This window comes from Macaca mulatta, chromosome 7, assembly GCF_049350105.2.
Source record: "Macaca mulatta isolate MMU2019108-1 chromosome 7, T2T-MMU8v2.0, whole genome shotgun sequence".
Lineage (NCBI taxonomy): Eukaryota > Metazoa > Chordata > Mammalia > Primates > Cercopithecidae > Macaca > Macaca mulatta.
In genome coordinates, this window is record NC_133412.1 from 138,677,149 (window position 1) to 138,695,053 (window position 17,905).

At 34.5% G+C, this 17,905-nt stretch overlaps 1 protein-coding gene and 1 long non-coding RNA gene across 52 annotated transcripts in view; one reads left to right on the forward strand and one right to left on the reverse strand.

Annotated features, from left to right (window-relative positions):
- The window catches only part of FUT8 (fucosyltransferase 8), a 472,318-nt gene that overhangs the window by 282,368 nt on the left and 172,045 nt on the right, over window positions 1–17,905 (forward strand). For 50 of the 51 annotated variants that reach the window (XM_077938183.1, XM_077938188.1, NM_001266744.2 and 47 more), the window contains 1 exon segment: window positions 9,578–10,007. The exons of the other annotated variant lie outside the window; for it this stretch is intronic. In XM_077938183.1, the coding sequence (XP_077794309.1) occupies window positions 9,805–10,007 (203 nt within the window). In that variant the 5' untranslated portion in view covers window positions 9,578–9,804. 51 annotated transcript variants of the gene reach the window in all.
- LOC144330322 (uncharacterized) lies at window positions 1,491–5,993 on the reverse strand. The gene is made up of 2 exons (XR_013396373.1): window positions 5,483–5,993; window positions 1,491–1,558 (listed from the first exon to the last, which is right to left on the reverse strand). It is a non-coding gene; the product is annotated as an uncharacterized LOC144330322 (long non-coding RNA).

A 17,905-nucleotide genomic window follows, 5' to 3' on the forward strand; every position in this document is an offset into this window, starting at 1 on the left:
TAGATTTAGGTAAAACGTGTGGTAGATTTCTTCCAGTTGCTTTCCATTATAAATGTTGATAAGAACCATGCCGCATATTTAAAAAATAAATAAAACTTATATAACATGAATGACTGCACTAAATGAAGTATATTATTTAGGAGGTCAGTTACTTACTGGTGGCATAGTAGAGAATGCTTCCAAAGTGACCATCCTGAAGAATAGAGACTGCAGCTCATTGTCATTTATTTTATTAATACTTCAAATATGCTCCCTTCTCTCCTGCAGCTGTGAAACTTTTCCTGGTCTTCTCAGGAACTTTCTCTTCTCTGTTTTCTGTTGTGAATTATACTTTCATTTTTTAATTTCATTTTATCTTCACCACTGGCTTTTTCTTTGCTATACCTTTTGATTTTATTTAATAAAAACTACTTGTCGCTTTGGGGAAATGCCATCTGATGTTGGAAATGCCCTGTATCTACACCATTCATAATGGTAACCACTAGACACAGGTGGCTATTGAGCAATCAAAATGTGGCCTATTGTGCCTGAGGAAATACATTTTGTTTCTTTTTTCCCCAGACAGGGTCTTGCTCTGTCTCCCATGCTGGAGTAGAATGGTGCGATCACGGCTCCCCGCAGCCTCAGCCTCCTGGGCTCTAGTGATCCTCCCACCTCAGCCTCCCAAGGAGTTGGGACTGTAGGCGTGCACCACCAGTTTTTAATTTATTTATAGAGACAGGGTCTCACTGTGTTGCTCAGGCTGGGGAAATAAATTTTTAATTTTAATTCTAATTTAAATAGTTCCATATAGTAGCTATTAAAGCAGACAGTGTAGCTCTGGGTCTTACTATATACATAATTATTAGTCTACCTTCAAATAATATATCAGTTCATGTGTAGTGAGAACTTGACTTCTGTGCACTTCCATTTCCTCCCTCTCATCTTTTTTATATTTTGTCATATGTTTTACATCTACATATATTATAAACCCAGTGATACATTATTGCCATTTTGAGTTTTAACAGCTTTTTAACTTTTAATGTGGTTAAATTAAGCGAAAATATTTCTGAATTTTTAGATTTCACCATTTCTGGTGCTATTTTTGTGTGTGCAGATCTGCATTTTTATCTGGTATCATACTCCTTGAAAAATTTCATTTAACATTTTTTATAGTACAGTTTTGCTGGCACAGAATATTTTTTAACTTTTTTTTTTTTCTGGAAGAGTGTTGATTTTGTCTTTATTTGCCTTTGTTTTGCCTTCATTTTATCCAGTGAAAGGTATTTTCACTGGATCTAGAATGCTCAGTTGCCGTTTTTCCCCTCTTGGTATTTTAATGATGATGCCCCATTGTTTTTTTGACTGGCCTTCTGTATTACATGTAGTGTGTTCCCTTTTTTTTTTCTCTGTATGTAATATTTCTTTTTTTCTAACTACCTGAAAAATTTTTCTCTTTCAGCCTGTTTTTTTTTTTTTTTTTGAGCCGGAGTCTCGCTCTGTCGCCCAGGCTGGAGTGCAGTGGCGCGATCTCGGCTCACTGCAAGCTCTACCTCCCGGGTTCACGCCATTCTCCCGCCTCAGCCTCCGAGTAGCTGGGACTACAGGCGCCTGCCACCACGCCCGGCTAGTTTTTTGTATTTTTAGTAGAGACGGGGTTTCACCATGTTAGCCAGGATGGTCTCGATCTCCTGACCTCGTGATCCACCCGCCTCGGCCTCCCAAAGTGCTGGGATTACAGGCTTGAGCCACCGCGCCCGGCCTGTTTTTTTTTTTTTTTAAGCAGGTTTTTGTCTACATTTTAACGTTTGCCCTACTAGCAATTCTCTGCATTTCTTTGAGCTGTGGTGTTTTATCATTTTTTTACTTTGGAAAATTCCCAGCTAACATCTCTTTAAGTATATTTTCTTCTCTGTTCTTGTTTTCTTCACAAAACTCCAGTTACACCTGCACTAGATCATTGAATATTATACTACATCTTAAAATTCCTGTTCTGTTTTTTTTTGTTTTTTTTTTTAAATTTCAGTCTGTTTCTTCTTTTTGGGTTTCATTTTGAATAATATCTGTTTACCTCTCTTCAAGCTCACTGATTTGTTTTTAGCTTTGTCTAATCTTCTGATAATTCTGTTGAAGATTTTTCTGACATTTCATTTTTATGTTCATTTAGCATTTCTTCTTTGCTGAATCTCTTATCTGTTTTTGTATTTTGTTCATATTTACCATGAGATCCTTTAATACATAAATTACAATTATTCTAAGTTTTCTGTCTGATAGTTCAAATATCTGATTCATTTATAAGTCTGGTTCTGGTGTTTGCCTTGTCTTTTGACTATGGTTTGGGTTTGTTTTTAACTTTAAAAAAAATATATATGTGTGTATGTGTATGTGTGTGTGTATATATATATATACACATAAAAAATTGTTTTTTGTTGCATGCCAGACATTTTAGGTAAAGGGCAACAAAGATTGAGGTGGATAGTATTTATGCTCAGAAATGGGTACCCTTTTTCTTTGATGATGTTTGTGCATGTGTGGATTGGGATGGGGCAGAGATTGAGTCAGTCCAACAGTGACTTGAGTTGGATTTGTTTTTTTGTTGTCATTGTAATAGTTAAATTCACTGAATCAGAAACTTGAAATTCCTGCAGTAGTGGACTGCTTGCTGCTTTTTCATTCTTGGTTTGGAGACTGGGGTGCTGGAGTGTTTCCTCAGTGTTCCAGCACCATCCTTAGCTTTTAGCAGGTCTTTGGATGCCTGCATCACAGCATGACCTCTCTTCGTATTCTTTGTAACTTTTGATAATATGTACCTTCTATTTTTCATTGTTTGTATTTTCTTATCTTTCTTTGAAGATTATTGAGTTTTATTTTGACAGGCAGATAATTTACTTTTGGATTACACTGATCCTTTTGTAGCTTGTTTTTAAGCTTTGTTAGGGCTCTTGTTGGCATAGCTTTTATTCTATAACTGGAGTCAGTAGACTTTGGTTTATGAGCCATATCTGGTCCACAGCCCGTTTTTGTATAGTCCATGAGCTAAGAATGGATTTTACATTTTTAAAAGGTTATAAAGAAACAAAAATAAAAATTAAGAAGTATATGTGACAGAGACAGTATATGCCTCGCATAGCCTAAGATATTTATCTTGATTCCTGCTTGCTTAATTCTCATTTCTAAGGTGTTCTATTTCTTGGATTTTTACTGAATGCTGCAGGTTTTCTCTGTGGTATTTTTATTGTACCTGGTTGGAACTCATAGGTCTCCCAACTTTGCCTAATCTTTGAGGTGTGTTAAGCTTTTAGCTACCCAGTATTTAATTTTTCTCTTTCTGATAATTGTCCTTTGTAGGCTTCCTGAATTCTTACTATAACTTAGTTTCCTGCCAAAGACTCAAAGGATCTCCTATGCAAAATTTGGAGCTTTCCTTCTGAGTATCTACCTCCTCTTTAGTATAATGACCTGCAAATTCCACCTACCTTAAATTCCCTGCACTTTGGTCTTTGTCTTCTCACCTGAGGAAGATGGCTGTGATTTGTTTGGGTTCTTTCTTTCTGTGCTGGTGTTCAGCAAATGCTTCTAGGCAGAAGGGTGAAGTGATTATAGGACTTACTTTTATTGTTAACTTTCTCTCAGATATCAGTCTTCTTTGACCTTTGCCCAATATCTGAAAACAGTTTTTCTAAATATGTTTTTTAAAGTTTTCTAGTTTATATATGAGGCTAATCTAGTAGTAGTTATTCTTTCATGGTTGGAGATGGAACTCTGTTTAGCAGCTATTAATAAATATCCTTTTTTACCTCTGGTATTAGTATAAACCAATAATTGTAATTGTATCTGTTAAATCTCTTATTTGCTGTAAATTGAATTTTGTTTTATGATATGTATAAGAGGTATTAGCAGAATACATAAGGAAACGTGATTAAGATTCAGTTCTGTCCTGCATCTTGAATGCCTCTTCTGTGCCCAAGGTGTTCTACAACTTGCTAGAGACGGAAAATAACACATGAAGCGAAGATCAGGCTTTTAACCTTCTAGTGAAGGTAGACATATGTATTAATTATTTATTGCTACATAACAAATTACCTTTAGACTCAGTGGCTTAAAGCAACAATTTATTATCTGTTGGTCAGAATTTAGGGATGGTTTAGCTGGATCCTCTGGCTAAGCTCCATCTCCTAGGTGAGAGTCTTTAAAAAGCCTGCATTCAAGATGTGGACCAAAGCTACAGCTGTGTTGAGGCTTGACTGGTGAGGGTGCATTTCTAAGCTTGCTCACATTCACATGGTCATTGGCAGGATTCAACAACCTTGTGAGGTGCTTGTGGTCTTAGGACTGAGCACTTTAAATCTTTGTTGACTGTTGTCTAAAGGCTGCCCTCAGTTCCTTTCCACATGGGCCTCTCTGCATGATGGCTCACAGTATGGTAGCTTGTATCCTCATAATAAGCAAGCAGGGACAATGTGAGCAAGACACAGAAGCTCCAGTCTTTTGTAACCTTATCTTGGAAGTGAAATTCTGTCACTTTTACCGTATTCTATGTAAGAAACAAGTCACTAGGTCCAGCCAACACTCCAGAGGAGGAGATGATACAAGGACATGAATAGTGGACACAGAGATAGTTGGCAGCCATTTCAGAAGCTGCCTACAACAGCATGTGGCATATTAATTATATAAATAATCATAAATGGGTCTGTAAAATAATGTAACAACATCAATATATACCACATAACAATTTGCTGCATCATGTGCTGAGGTGCTTCCCTGTTGATGATTATTTTATTTAAGCCTTTTCCAGTATTCTCTAGGAGAGGTGGTATTTATTTTCTCCAGTTTACAGATTGTTCAGTGAGGTTACCTAGCTGTGATGTAGCAGAACTGAGACTCCAGTCTAGACACTGCTGATTCTAGCACCCATACTTTTAATTTCTATGTCTTGTCAGCATTAAAATAAAATTACTTTTTTTGGAGCACTTCTTATGTGCCAAGCATTATAAGTGGTTTATATAATGTTAACCTTATTTAAGGCTCATAGCAACTCTATTAAGTCTCCTTATCTTACTGATATTACACTCTAGCTTCCAGATTCAGAAAAAGTACTTTGAAAAATCAAATATATTTATTGTTCCAGAGACATTAAACAAATATTATCCAAAGAATCTCTGTAAATACCAAAAGAAATGAAACATTTAAATACCTTAGTACCTTAAAAAAGTGGTATCAATGTAGCGTAGGCAACATGCCGAGATTTTGTCTCCCTCTCTCTTTTTTTTTTTTTTTTTGAGACAGAGCCTGGCTCTGTCGCCCAGGGTGGAGTGTGGTGTTGCGATCTCTGCTCACTGCAACCTCTGCCTCCCAGGTTCAAGCAGTTCTCTGCCTCAGCCTCCCGAGTAGTTGGGATTACAGGCACCCACCACCATGCCTGGCTAATTTTTGTATTTTTAGTAGAGATAGGGTTTCACCATCTTGGCCAGGTTGGTCTTGAACTCCTGACCTTGTGATCCACCCGCCTCAGCCTCCCGAAGTGCTGGGATTACAGGCGTGAGCCACTGTGCCCAGCCAACTTTTCTCTTAAAAAAAAAAAAAAAAAAAAGGTGATATCACTAATTAAATAAATTTGCAAAAAGAATCCTGGCACAGTTCAGTTCATTTGGTATTTTGCAGAAGAAGTACTCTATGTGAGTCTTTAGTAGTAATAAATTTATAAATTCTTGAAGAGAAAGCCCACTCTGAGAACAAATCTCAACACTGCTATATAAATTTTAGTCAGAAATTAGCTGATATATGTAATTAATTTTTAAATTTTTTTACTAATTTGAACTGTTTTTACTAATACTTTCACAAGTAAGTTGATTGGCTTTCATATCAAAGGCTGTACATACTTTCTTCAGTCATATCGTTGTCTTTGCAAAGTGAGTCTTCTAAATGAAGAAAATAAGATACATTAGTTTTTCATGGTTAAAAGGCAAACCATAAGACTCTTTTGGCTGGATGTGGTGGCTCATACCTTTAATCCCTACACTTTGGGAGGCTGAGGCAGGCGGATCACCTGAGGTCAGGAGTTTGAGACCAGCCTGACAAAATGGTGACATACCATCTTTACTAAATATATAAAAAATGAGCCAGGCACCACGGCAGACACCTGTAATCCCAGCTACTCAGGAGGCTGAGACAGGAGAATCTCTTGAACCCTGGAGGTGGAGGTTGCAGTGACCCAAGATTGTGCCACTGCACTCCAGCCTGGAGACAGAGCGAGATTCAAAAAAAAAAAAAAGGACTCTTTTGGTCTTTTAGGCCAATTAAATTTAATCAACCAAGGAATGTCTTTATAAGATATATGTTGACGATAATAAATATGGAAGTTTATTAATGACCTTATTTTTGAACCATTTCCGTATAATAGCATTCTCTCACTTTCTGCATTGCCATTTACCGTCTTAAGTAGGGCATAAATGCAGTTTAAGCTGTATTTATTAGTGCCAACTAAGTGTCAAATACCGTTCTTAGTGCCTGGGATACATCAGTGAACACAATGAACAAAAATTATGGCATTTATATTTTAGCAAGCATGGTTCAGACAATAAACAGTAACCATAAGTAAGTAACCATAAGTAAGTAAGCATGGTAGTTAGTAGATAGGGAAAAAATTCTGTACTTGTTCTTTTAAACCTTGTTCTTTTAAACCTTACAGAGGAAAATTGCATAGAAAACTACTTGTTTTTCAGCTTAACTTGGTTTTGTTGACCCCAAAACCGGGGATTTAAAAAATACTGGCAAATACAAAAAAAAATCATGGGAAACAGTCTCTCCAAAAACATAGTTCAAATGATGCTATTAATTTAGAAAATGACCATATTTTGGTCCTATAATAATGTATTGCTTTTTACAACTCAAGTATTATCAATATTGATGTATAATATAGTAATTTAATGCCTTATAAATTAATGGTTTATAAAATGGTTTATAAAATAGCTTGGAATTAACTAGGATATAGTATAGTTTCAGCACATAAGTATAGTAACATTTTACAGTGTTGCATATGTTGTCACAAAATTATTAATTGAAATATTAATACTTACATTTTTTGGCTGACTTACTGAATTGAATCAATTTCTTATGCCATCAGAATGAATTTATTTTTTATCTGGTTTTTAAGTCACAGAGCCCTGGATATCTGTGTTTTTTTTTTACATAAGATGAAAAGTAGGGGATACCTGAGTTTAGAGGAGTGGGGATTTGAGAGTTTTAAGAAAGGAATGGTAATGGCTTATAAAAAATGGAAAGTATTTTTTGTTATACAAATTTTGTTTTTCAAAATTTGTTTCTGTAAACTTTTGTTACTGTTCAAGTTATGCTGGCTTTAAATATTACAATTTTTATTGTAATCCCAAGGAAAATGTTTCAGCATGTCTTTTTATTGTTTAAATTACTCTTTTTAAGAAAGCTACCTTTGCTTTGGTTGTTTATCACAGTTGTCTGTTTTCTGTGTTACTTTTACAGTGAAGGGAAAGAAAAAAATTTTAATATCTGATACACAGTTTACCCTCTGTAGCTGCAGTTTTAGTATTATTGATTCAGCCAGCTACAGATCAAAATATTTGCCCAAAAAAACCCCCAAAATCAGCTATCTACATAGCATTTCAATTGTATTAAGTGTTATAAGTAATCTAGAGATGATTTAATGTGTTTGGGAGGATGTGTGTAGGTTATATGTAAATACTATGCCATTTTATGTAAGAATCCCAAACGTCTGTGGATTTTGGTGTCTGTGAAGGGTGCAGAGGGACAACTGCATATCTTAATAGCTTGGAATTAACTAGGATATAGTATAGTTTCAGCACATAAGTATAGTAACATTTTACAGTGTTGCATATGTTGTCACAAAATTATTAATTGAAATATTAATACTTACATTTTTTGGCAGACTTACTGAATTGAATCAATTTCTTATGCCATTGGAATGAGTTTTTTTTTTTATTTGGTTTTTAAGTCACAGAGCCCTGGATATCTGTGTTTTTTTTTACATAAGATGAAAAGTAGGGGATACCTGAGTTTAGAGGAGTGGGGATTTGAGAGTTTTAAGAAAGGAATGGGATGAACAATGGAGTCAATAAAAAGAGTGTTTTTGATAGATTTAAGAATAGTTATTAAAACAACAGACAACTTTTTACTTAGATTATTCCTTTTTAATTTGGTTTTCAAACAGTTCTCAGCAAGTACAATCTTTTTCATTGTATGTTTTTGCCATTGTAAATCAGTAACATTAAGGTAAATGGTGTAGGAGTAAATGGGAAGGAAGTAGAGTGTTTCTAGGACAACCATTTGAAGAGATTTTCTTCTCTTTGAATATTTGGTGTTTTAAAAACAATTGAGATTTAAGGTGCAAAAGTGGAAAAATAGTGGCCCTATGCTCTGATTTTTGAAGCCTCTTCTCCATGTTTTCTGCTAATCTTTTTACCACTAATTGGTGGTCAAGTGCCCTCACATTCAGTCTTGTATACAGAAACTATTTCTTGTTTTTTCTATCTTCCTTTTTTATATGGAACTCTGTCTAGACATATAATTTCTCTTCTATAGCTTTAAAATTATCAAAACATTTTTAAAATTAAAAATTTTTATAGAGATGGGGTTTCACCATCTTGCCAGGTTGGTCTCGAACTCTGGGTCCAAGCAATCCTCCTGCCTTGACTCTTTCCAAAGTGCAGGGATTACAGATGTCAGCCACGGCAGCTGGCCTGTCAAAAGGTTTTAAATTATATTTTTGCCTACAGATTCTCTCTTTGGGGAGAAAATAGTTTGGTTTCCAAGGGAATTTTAAGCCTAATGATGGAGAAAAGACAAATGATACCTGTAACCAAGCCTGGAAAAGAATGTGCATTTGTAGTTTAAGATGCACAGTAACTAGGATATAACTGGTACTAGATGTTTGTTGTAATTGTTGGTATTTTTAATAAATTTGAAGAAGCAGTAGTCTAGCCTGGTTCATTTGAACCTTTGCTTCTGATATTTGGAATGACTGCCAGCTGGTTAATGGCTATGATAACCTTTACTTGGCTAATATGCATGTCAGTTTTAGAATTCATCCTAAAAGTGACAGTTTGCCTGTCACCTGCAGAGTTAAGTGGTATGATGGCAGCTGAACAATGAGGGAGGAGAGTGGAGTTGAGAACTGGTAGAAATGAAATCACTCATACAGGGAACATGTTTTTTCTTGAGATAATGAATATACTAGCCCAAAATACGTGGTTGAGTATATTTTGTTTTTGATTGATTGTTCAAAGATACAATTTTTAAGTCTTCGTATATAAGCTATTGTATAATTATGTAAGAAGGAAAAGAAAGTGATGATGGCACTTTGAGGACTTTCAGGCTTAGAGCTAATTAGTCTGTTATCTGGTAGAGCACTAATATACATGGCTGATTTAATATACAGATTAACAGATTTAAAGCTTTTACCCTTTACTTGTTATTAGGCAGTTAGGTTATCTTCCAGCTTGTTGGCCAGTCAACACCAATGTGTTTCCTTTAACTCCAAGAATCTCAGCATATGCTGTTTTATATATCTTAAATAACTTAAATACATTTCTTACTCTTTCCACAGCATGTAGAGTCCATGAAGTACAGGACAATAAAGCTTCCTACACATATCACCAGAAGGATCTCTTTGAAAGATTCACCACAGGACTACCAGAGAGAATAATTTGTCTGAAGCATCATGTGTTGAAACAACAGAAGTCTATTCATCTGTGCACTAACTAGAAACAGAGTTACAATGTTTTCAATTCTTTGAGCTCCAGGACTCCAGGGAAGTGAGTTGAAAATCTGAAAATGCGGCCATGGACTGGTTCCTGGCGTTGGATTATGCTCATTCTTTTTGCCTGGGGGACCTTGCTATTTTATATAGGTGGTCACTTGGTACGAGATAATGACCATCCTGATCACTCTAGCCGAGAACTGTCCAAGATTCTGGCAAAGCTTGAACGCTTAAAACAGCAGAATGAAGACTTGAGGAGAATGGCCGAATCTCTCCGGTAGGTCCTAAATACTGAAGGAAGAATGATGAAATATTGTACTTTGTTTTTAGGTGTAGGGCTTCATTCCGCTAGGAAAAATAGTTAATTATTTTTATAACCTGCTGTCTTTGCCAAAAGACAGTTTTCTATCTCCGTATATTTAATACAGAGCAAGTTTGTGCAACCCACAGCCCATGGGCCACAGGTGGCCCAGGACAGCTTTGAATGAGGCCCAACACAAACTTATAAACTTTCTTAAAACATTCTGAGATTTTTAAATTTTATTTTTAAGCTCATCAGCTATCATTAGTGTTAGTGTGCTTTATATGTGGCCCAAGACAATTTTTCTTCCAGTGTGGCCCAGGGACACCCCAAGATAATTTCTCCATAGTGGCATCATTATTTTGCATATCAATTTTAATGTAGAAAAACTATGCCATTTAATTTATGTACTTATATTTCATTTACAGTTACATATTAAAAAATTGATGTATTAAATCCAAACTATGATTTAAACTAGTGTATAGTAAAAATTTTATATGAACTGTAACAAAGATATTCTAATAACTGGGAGGCTGAGTTAGTCTAACTATAACTTATTAAAATGTAGACACAAAAGTTTATCGTTAAACAACTGGATCTGGAATGCGGAGAATGATTATCATTGCTATTTCTAGTCTGTAAAAAATGTGACATATATCTATTAGAAGGCATCAACTGTTTGGAAAACCAAAGTCTCCTATATATTTTCAGGGAGCAAGTAAACATAATATTACATAGGCGATCTCTGAATTTTTTTGCAAAGTTATTGAGGTAAAACATTACCTAATATCTTATATGCAAAGATGATCATGTAGTACTTGCTCTCTCAAACTAGACAAGCTAGAAATGAAGATTTGAGAGTCATTACTTCAGAGGTGGTAATTAACGCTAAGGGAAGTGGTATAGAGAAAAAGAGCTGAATTTCATTTCTCTTTGAGAACACATAAATTAAAGAGTAGAAAGTGGAAACATCCAGTTGTGCAGAAAGCTTTTAGAATAGTTGGGGAAGAATAGAGGGAGAGAGCTGTTACGGAAACTCAGGAACATTCTGTGAGGGAAGAATGTAGTTGGCAGTGTTAAATTACCCTTGATGCTATAGAGAGGATACCGATCGTCCTCTCATTTTCTACTCTCACTGCCCTTCACTCTTTGTTTAGAACTCGGATTTTTCCCTTTGTCTAGAGTCATAACTTTTTCTTCACCATAACATTATTTGGGTCCTTTTATGTCTTTTGAAAGGTAGTGCTAGCTGTTAAGACAAAAATGAATGAAACATTATTCTTGTCATTTGTTGTAGTAGTACCATTCAAGAAGATAGCAAGTGGTCAGGGATTAGAAAGTGGATAGAACTTCTTGAATTTGTCTATTATTTTCTTTCCTACTTGGGGTACTCAGGGAACATCATAGAGAAAGGTGATCTTTCAGTAGAGTCTTATTCATTCTAAAGATTGATAATTTAGGGGTTAGTAATAATAGCTGTCATTTATTACATGCCAGGTACTGTGCCAAGGACTTTGCATGGATCATCTCATTGAATTTCACACTGTCTTTCTGAGATGTTAGTACCATTTTTGTAACCGTTTTACAGATTAAGAATTATAGAGATGTTAAGTAATTTAATTTGCTGAAGGTCACACTTTTTACAAGTGGTACAGCCTACTTTGAATCCTAGTAGTATGACTCCAAAACCTAAACTCTGGATAACTGTATTGCCTTCCTGAGCAGAAAGCAGAGAAATCAGTGACCTAAACGTCTTAGTATGAGACGTATGAGATCACCAAGAATAGCTACTATTCTAGTTGATTTGGGGGTTTGCTTTGATTGTAGTAAAATCTCCTTCTATATCATGGGAATTTTGCTCCTAAAAATATTTTTCCCCTTAACAATTTAGGCTCATAAATAATTGCTCACTTTTCTTGTGGTTCCATCATCAATACTGATATTTCAGTTTGTTTATTTCTGACTGCCAAATGTCTTGTTTTTGTTGCATGAAGGGAAAGCTTGCCTTTAGTATGGGTTTTTCTTTCTGCAAAATAATCTTTAGGTCTATTAAGTCACTTTCTTTATATTTTTATATGTTGAAATTAATTTCTTAACTACTACATTTAAATGTAGAGACTACTTCTAAGAGCTGAATCACCTAAGTCATATGGTATTACCATGTAATTACAGTCTGAAAACAGACTAAGCCAATGAGCTCGTGTTTATATAAGGGAATATAATTTCAGGAAAATAGTTTATAGTTATTTTCCCTCATTAGGGAAGAAAGCCTTCTTGTGCCCTTTCACTGACTTCACTGCTGGGGCCGTTTGTGTTTCTTCCAAAGGGATGTCGTTTTAGGGCCCTCTGGCATGAAAGGAAGAGAAATGGAGGTGCTACTAGCGTTGGAATTTTTTTTCCCCTTGTAGTAATTAAGTTAATATTTTGTACTTAATTTGTTATGTCTTTTTCTTCTGAGAAAATGTGTAGTCAGACTACAAAGGATTAGTTCAGATGTTTATAACTAGGTCATTTCTTTGCCATAAGGCATATGGATTGGAGTTGGAAAGCAACACAGAAGCTTGGAACTACAATTTTTTAGATTTTGTAGATTCAAGACAATAATTTGAAAAGCAATTAACAAATCTTTCAGTAGAATTTTCTGGATTTTGTTGATAGTGTTAGAAATTTAGGAAAATAATTTAAATATATCTCAGAGGGATGCAAATGTACAAGCACAATATATAGGAGGTTGCAGTGTAAATCTGATCTATTGATGAGTAATGTCCGTACGTAAAATTCACTCACTTTATCATAGATGTCTGTGAGTTTTGGCAAATACTTAGTCACGTAACCACCACAAAAATTATAGATGAATTTTACCTCCCTCTAGAATTCTGTTGTTCCCTCTTATGGATCAAATTCTGTCCCCACCTCCTGTCCCTGGCACTTCCTGATCTGCTTTCTGTGACACTTTTTTACTGTTTCAGAATGTCATATAAATTGAATTACGTAGCATGTAGCCTTTTGAGTCTTTTTTCACTTACCATAATGTTTCTGAGATTCATCAATATTATTGTCTGTATTAGTAGCTCATTCTTTTTTATTGCTGAGTAGTATTTTTATTCTTTTTAAATGTTGAGTAGTATTCCATTATATCGATGTGTCTTAGCCCATTTAGCGTTGCTATCACAGAATACCCGACCCTGGATAGTTCATAGAGAAAGAAGTTATTTGGCTCATGCTTCTGGTGGCTGAAAAGTCTAAGATTGAACAGCTGCATCTGATGAGGGCCTCAGGCAGCTTCAATTCATGGTAGGAAGTGGAAGGAGAGTAAGCATGTATAAAGAGATCACATGATAAGAGAGGAAGCAAGACAGAAACTGAGGAAGCCAGACTTTTTTAAACAACCTGCTCTTTTGGTAACTATTCCATTCCCATGAGAAGGAGAACTCAGTCATCTCTGAAGGAGGAGCATTAATTTATTCAAGAGGGATCTAGCTCCATAACCCAGATACCTCCCACTAGGTCCCACCTCCCAACACTGCCATGTTGGGGATCAAATTTCAACGTGAGTTTTGTTGAGGACAAACCACATCCAAATCATAGCACGATCTATCACTTTTTTTTTGTTTTTGCTCCATTTACCAATTCAAGAATGTGAGGTTATTTCCATTTTGGGGCAGTTGTGAACAAAGTCACTATTAACCTTTGTTCCATAAACTTTTGTATGACCCTAGTTTTATTTCTCTTGGGCACTCCCATTAGGCGTGGGACTGCTGGTCATATGTTAACTGCATATTTAACTTTATACGAAGCAGCTCAGTTGTTTTTCGAGAGTACCTGTACCATTTTGAAATTCTTACCAGAAATTCCTGAGAGTTCTACTTGCTCTCCTCCTACCTAGCATTTGCAATTGTCAGTTATTTTTATTTTAGCCATTAAAATAGATATGTAATACTATCTCATTGAGGTTTCAATTTGTATTTCTGTAATGAATTATACTGGCCATTTTTTAATGTGTTTATTTGCCATTCATATGTCAACTTTGGTGAAGTATTTATTCATTTCCCCAAAGAATCTGTTGCCTATTTTAAATAATGGAACTGTTTTCTTTTAATAAGTTCTTTGAAAAAATCATTTTTTAAAAATATTTAAACACAAAATTATATTTATTAGTAATATGAAATATGGCATAATATAATAAAAAAAACATAGTGGCATAAAACAGTCATTTATTTGCCCTTGATTTTTACAATTTGGGTTAACTTCAGCTAGGCTTTTTTTCTAATTATAAACAGGGTCACTCGTGTGGCTGCAGTCATCTGGTGGCTTGGTTGTGGTTGGGCAGTCCAAGATGATCTCACTTACATATTTGGCAATTAGGTTGACCATTAACTGGCTCGCTTCCATATTTCTTTTCTGGAAGGATAGCCCAGATTTCTTACATGGTAGTGTTCCAAGAGGAAAACAGCAGAAATTGCATGGCCTCATGAGACTGAGCATCAGAAGTAATACAGTGTCAATTCTGTCACATTCTCTTCATTGCAAGTCAAGAGGCCTACCCATATTCAAAAGTGGAAGAAATAGATACCGCATCTTAGTTGATGAAACTACAAAGAATGCGTAATTGGATTAGGTCAAATCATGGTGGGCTTATATAGCAAGAGTTATGTATAGACCCGATTGATAGATAATAGAGAACCATAGTTGTTTTTCAGCAGAGGAATGACACAGTAAAAATGGTTGAGGAAGATTTAGATTTTCAGGTGGATTTGGTGCATGTGCCAGACTGGAGTTAAGATATTTCTTGGGAAACTCTTAAAGTATTAATCTAGATAAGAGGTAATGTAAACTTATACTGAAATTAATGATTGAATCTGTTGACTTTGATGCTTAGGTTTTCAACATGCTTGTATTTAGATTTTCCCAGACATCTCTTTCTTTCTTGTTCTTTGATATCATGTTAGGACACATGTAGTGGGCCTTTAAAAAATTTAGAAATTATCACTTTCTCAGTCCTTTTATGCTTCATGTTTGTTTTGTTTCAACGTTTAGTAATGTGAAATAGCTATTTGCTCACAGAATTTTTGCTCCTTGGGATTTGAACCAGCCACATTGCTTCCCAGAGTTGAAATTTACCAGAAAACACCCAGAAAATTGTTGGTTTCTGCAGAAACCCCCTTGAGCAGTGAACCTCAACCTGGTTGGGTGTCAATCTCATGGAGTTGTAAAATCTAAAATGTGATTAATTGACAACTTTCCTTTTAACCTAATCTTGTTATTCTAGGGACATTTATTTTTGAGAACAGAACTTAAAAAAATTCAAATGTGGCTTTTGGCCTTTTGACCGATTAATAAAGTTTTTTTTGTTTGTTTGGTCTAGGAAAGGAGAAGAGATTTCTTCTGGAATTTAGATGCTAGTTGTAAAACTGTAAATTTAAAAACCACAAAGAATGTGTGATTAGTTTCTGATTACCTATTTTTCTGAGCTGTGTATCATCTACCAATATGGATTACTGACAAAGCATAAATCTTCTGGTGGAAAAATTTGTCCCAGGCAACAGAAGTATACTGAGTTGGGTAGGAAGGAAACTGAAGTGGTTCTTCACAGGTCATGTTTTACTGTTGTTTGGGAACATTGTATTAAAAAGTGGGCTGCCTTCGTTCTAGTTGGTTGGTTGGTTGGAAGATTTTGCTCTAGACCCTCTTCTCTATAACTGCTAGTCTCTCGTATAAGAAGTATACATATATTCTTAAAGCAAGTGAGATGGATTGGAATGTGTACAGCACCTGCTATCTAATTAAAACCTTTCATTATATCTGCCTTTTTCTTTTTCAATCTTGTATCCATTATTCCTCATGTTATCAAGAATATCTTATTTTTAACATATAATGAAAGATACTCCTTCCCTGAGAACATTTCAGTGGGAACAACATTCCTATCCTGATCGGGCTGATAAAGCAGATATTCTTTCCCTGGAATTTCTTGTAACTTTTTAATATTTACTGGATTAAATTTGCTAACATTTTGTTTTGGATTTTTTCTATATTAATGAGATATTTATTTATAATTTTTCCTTCTTGTGATGTCTTTCCAGGTTATCAATATTATGCAGGCCAATTCTGTTCTCTGGAAAAGTTTATGTAAAATTGATATTCATTCTCTTTTAAATATTATAATTCTACCAGTGAAGTTATCTGGGCCTGGAGTCTTTTTGTGGGGAAGGGTGGTGGCAAAGAAGGAGAACATATGGGAAGGTTTTAGATTCTGGATTTCATGTCTTTAATAGAAATTGGACTGTTCAGCTTTTCTATTTTTTTTCTTATGTCAATTTTGGTGAGATGTGTTTTTCAAAGCATGTGTTCATTTTATCAACATGTTCAAATGTTCTAGCATAAAATTGTTCTTAGTGCCATTTTATTTTCTTCTCCATACTCGTATATCTATAGTAATGTCTCCTTTTTCATTCTTAATATTGGTTGTGTTTTCTCCTTTTATCTTGCTAACAGTTTATCAATTTAATTTGCTTTTTCAAAGAACCAACCTCTGTGCTTTTTTTTTTTTCTTTATTGTATATCTGTTTTCTATTTTATTTTCTTTTATGTCCTGGAAAGCTTTAAGTTTCTCTAAGCACAGCTTTGAGTTGTATTCCTTAAGTTTTGATGATGTTCTATTTTTGTCATTAATTTAAATATTTTAAAATTTGTATCGTGATTTTTTTTTTCTATGACCCATAGGTTATTTAGTAGTTGTTACCTAATTTCCAAATTGGGCTATTCTGTTTATCTTTCAAATTTTGATTTCTAGTTTGTTCTTCAACCAGATAGAATATATTCTGTATTTCAGTTCTTTGAAATTTATTTAATGGCTCAGCAAATGACTTACGTTGTTGAATGCTTAAGAAACATGTATTCTCTTGTTGCTGAGTCTGATCTAGTATATATGTCATTTAAGTTAGGTTGATTAAGTTATTCAGATTTATTAATTTTTATAAATATTCATATTTTTATAATTGGTCACATATTTATCCTTTCTAGTGTTCTTTATTCCTTCCTGTTATTCAGTTCTTTAATGTTGAATCATTTTCTTCAGCCTTAATAATATCCTATAGTATTTATAGTGCAGGTTTGATAGCAATAAATTCAGATTCTCTTCTTTTAAAAACTTTAACTTTCATTTTGTTAGATATTTCTATTGAGTGTAGAATTTAGTTTAGCAATTATTTTTAAAAGCATTTTAAGTATGTCATTTCATTGATTTCTGCCTTTCACATCTCTGAGAAGTCTGCAGTTTTAAGAAGTGTATCTTTCTCTTTGACTGTGTTTACTTTTTTTTTTTTTTTGCCTTTGGTGTTAAGCAGTTGACTATGAGTGCCTAGATATGGCTTTATTTGTTTTTATTCAGCTCGAAGTTCACTGAGCTGCTTAAATCTGGGAGTTGATGTATTTTATCAGTTTTGGAAAACCCTCAGTTATTAGTTCTTCAAATACTGCTTCTGAAGCCATTGTTTTCTATTTTTTCCTTATGGAATTCCAATTATATGTATTATTAAATTTATTTTTTATGGTATCTCACATGCCTTTATGCGTCTTTCATAATCTAATTTCTCTTTGCACTTTATTTTGTATTTTTTCTATTGAAATGGCTTCCAACTTATATCCCCTATCTTCTGTTTTGTTTATTGTGCTGTTAAACACACACAGTTAGCAATTTTTTATATATTTTGATTCTAGAATATTCACTTGATTCTTTTTGATAATTTCACATTTCTTTGGAATTCTCAATTTTTCATCTGTCTTGTCCATGTTTCCTTTAATTTCTTAAAATAGTTATTCTAATATAACTGTTATATTTTCTGCTAATTTCAGTTTCATGGATCACCATTTGGTTG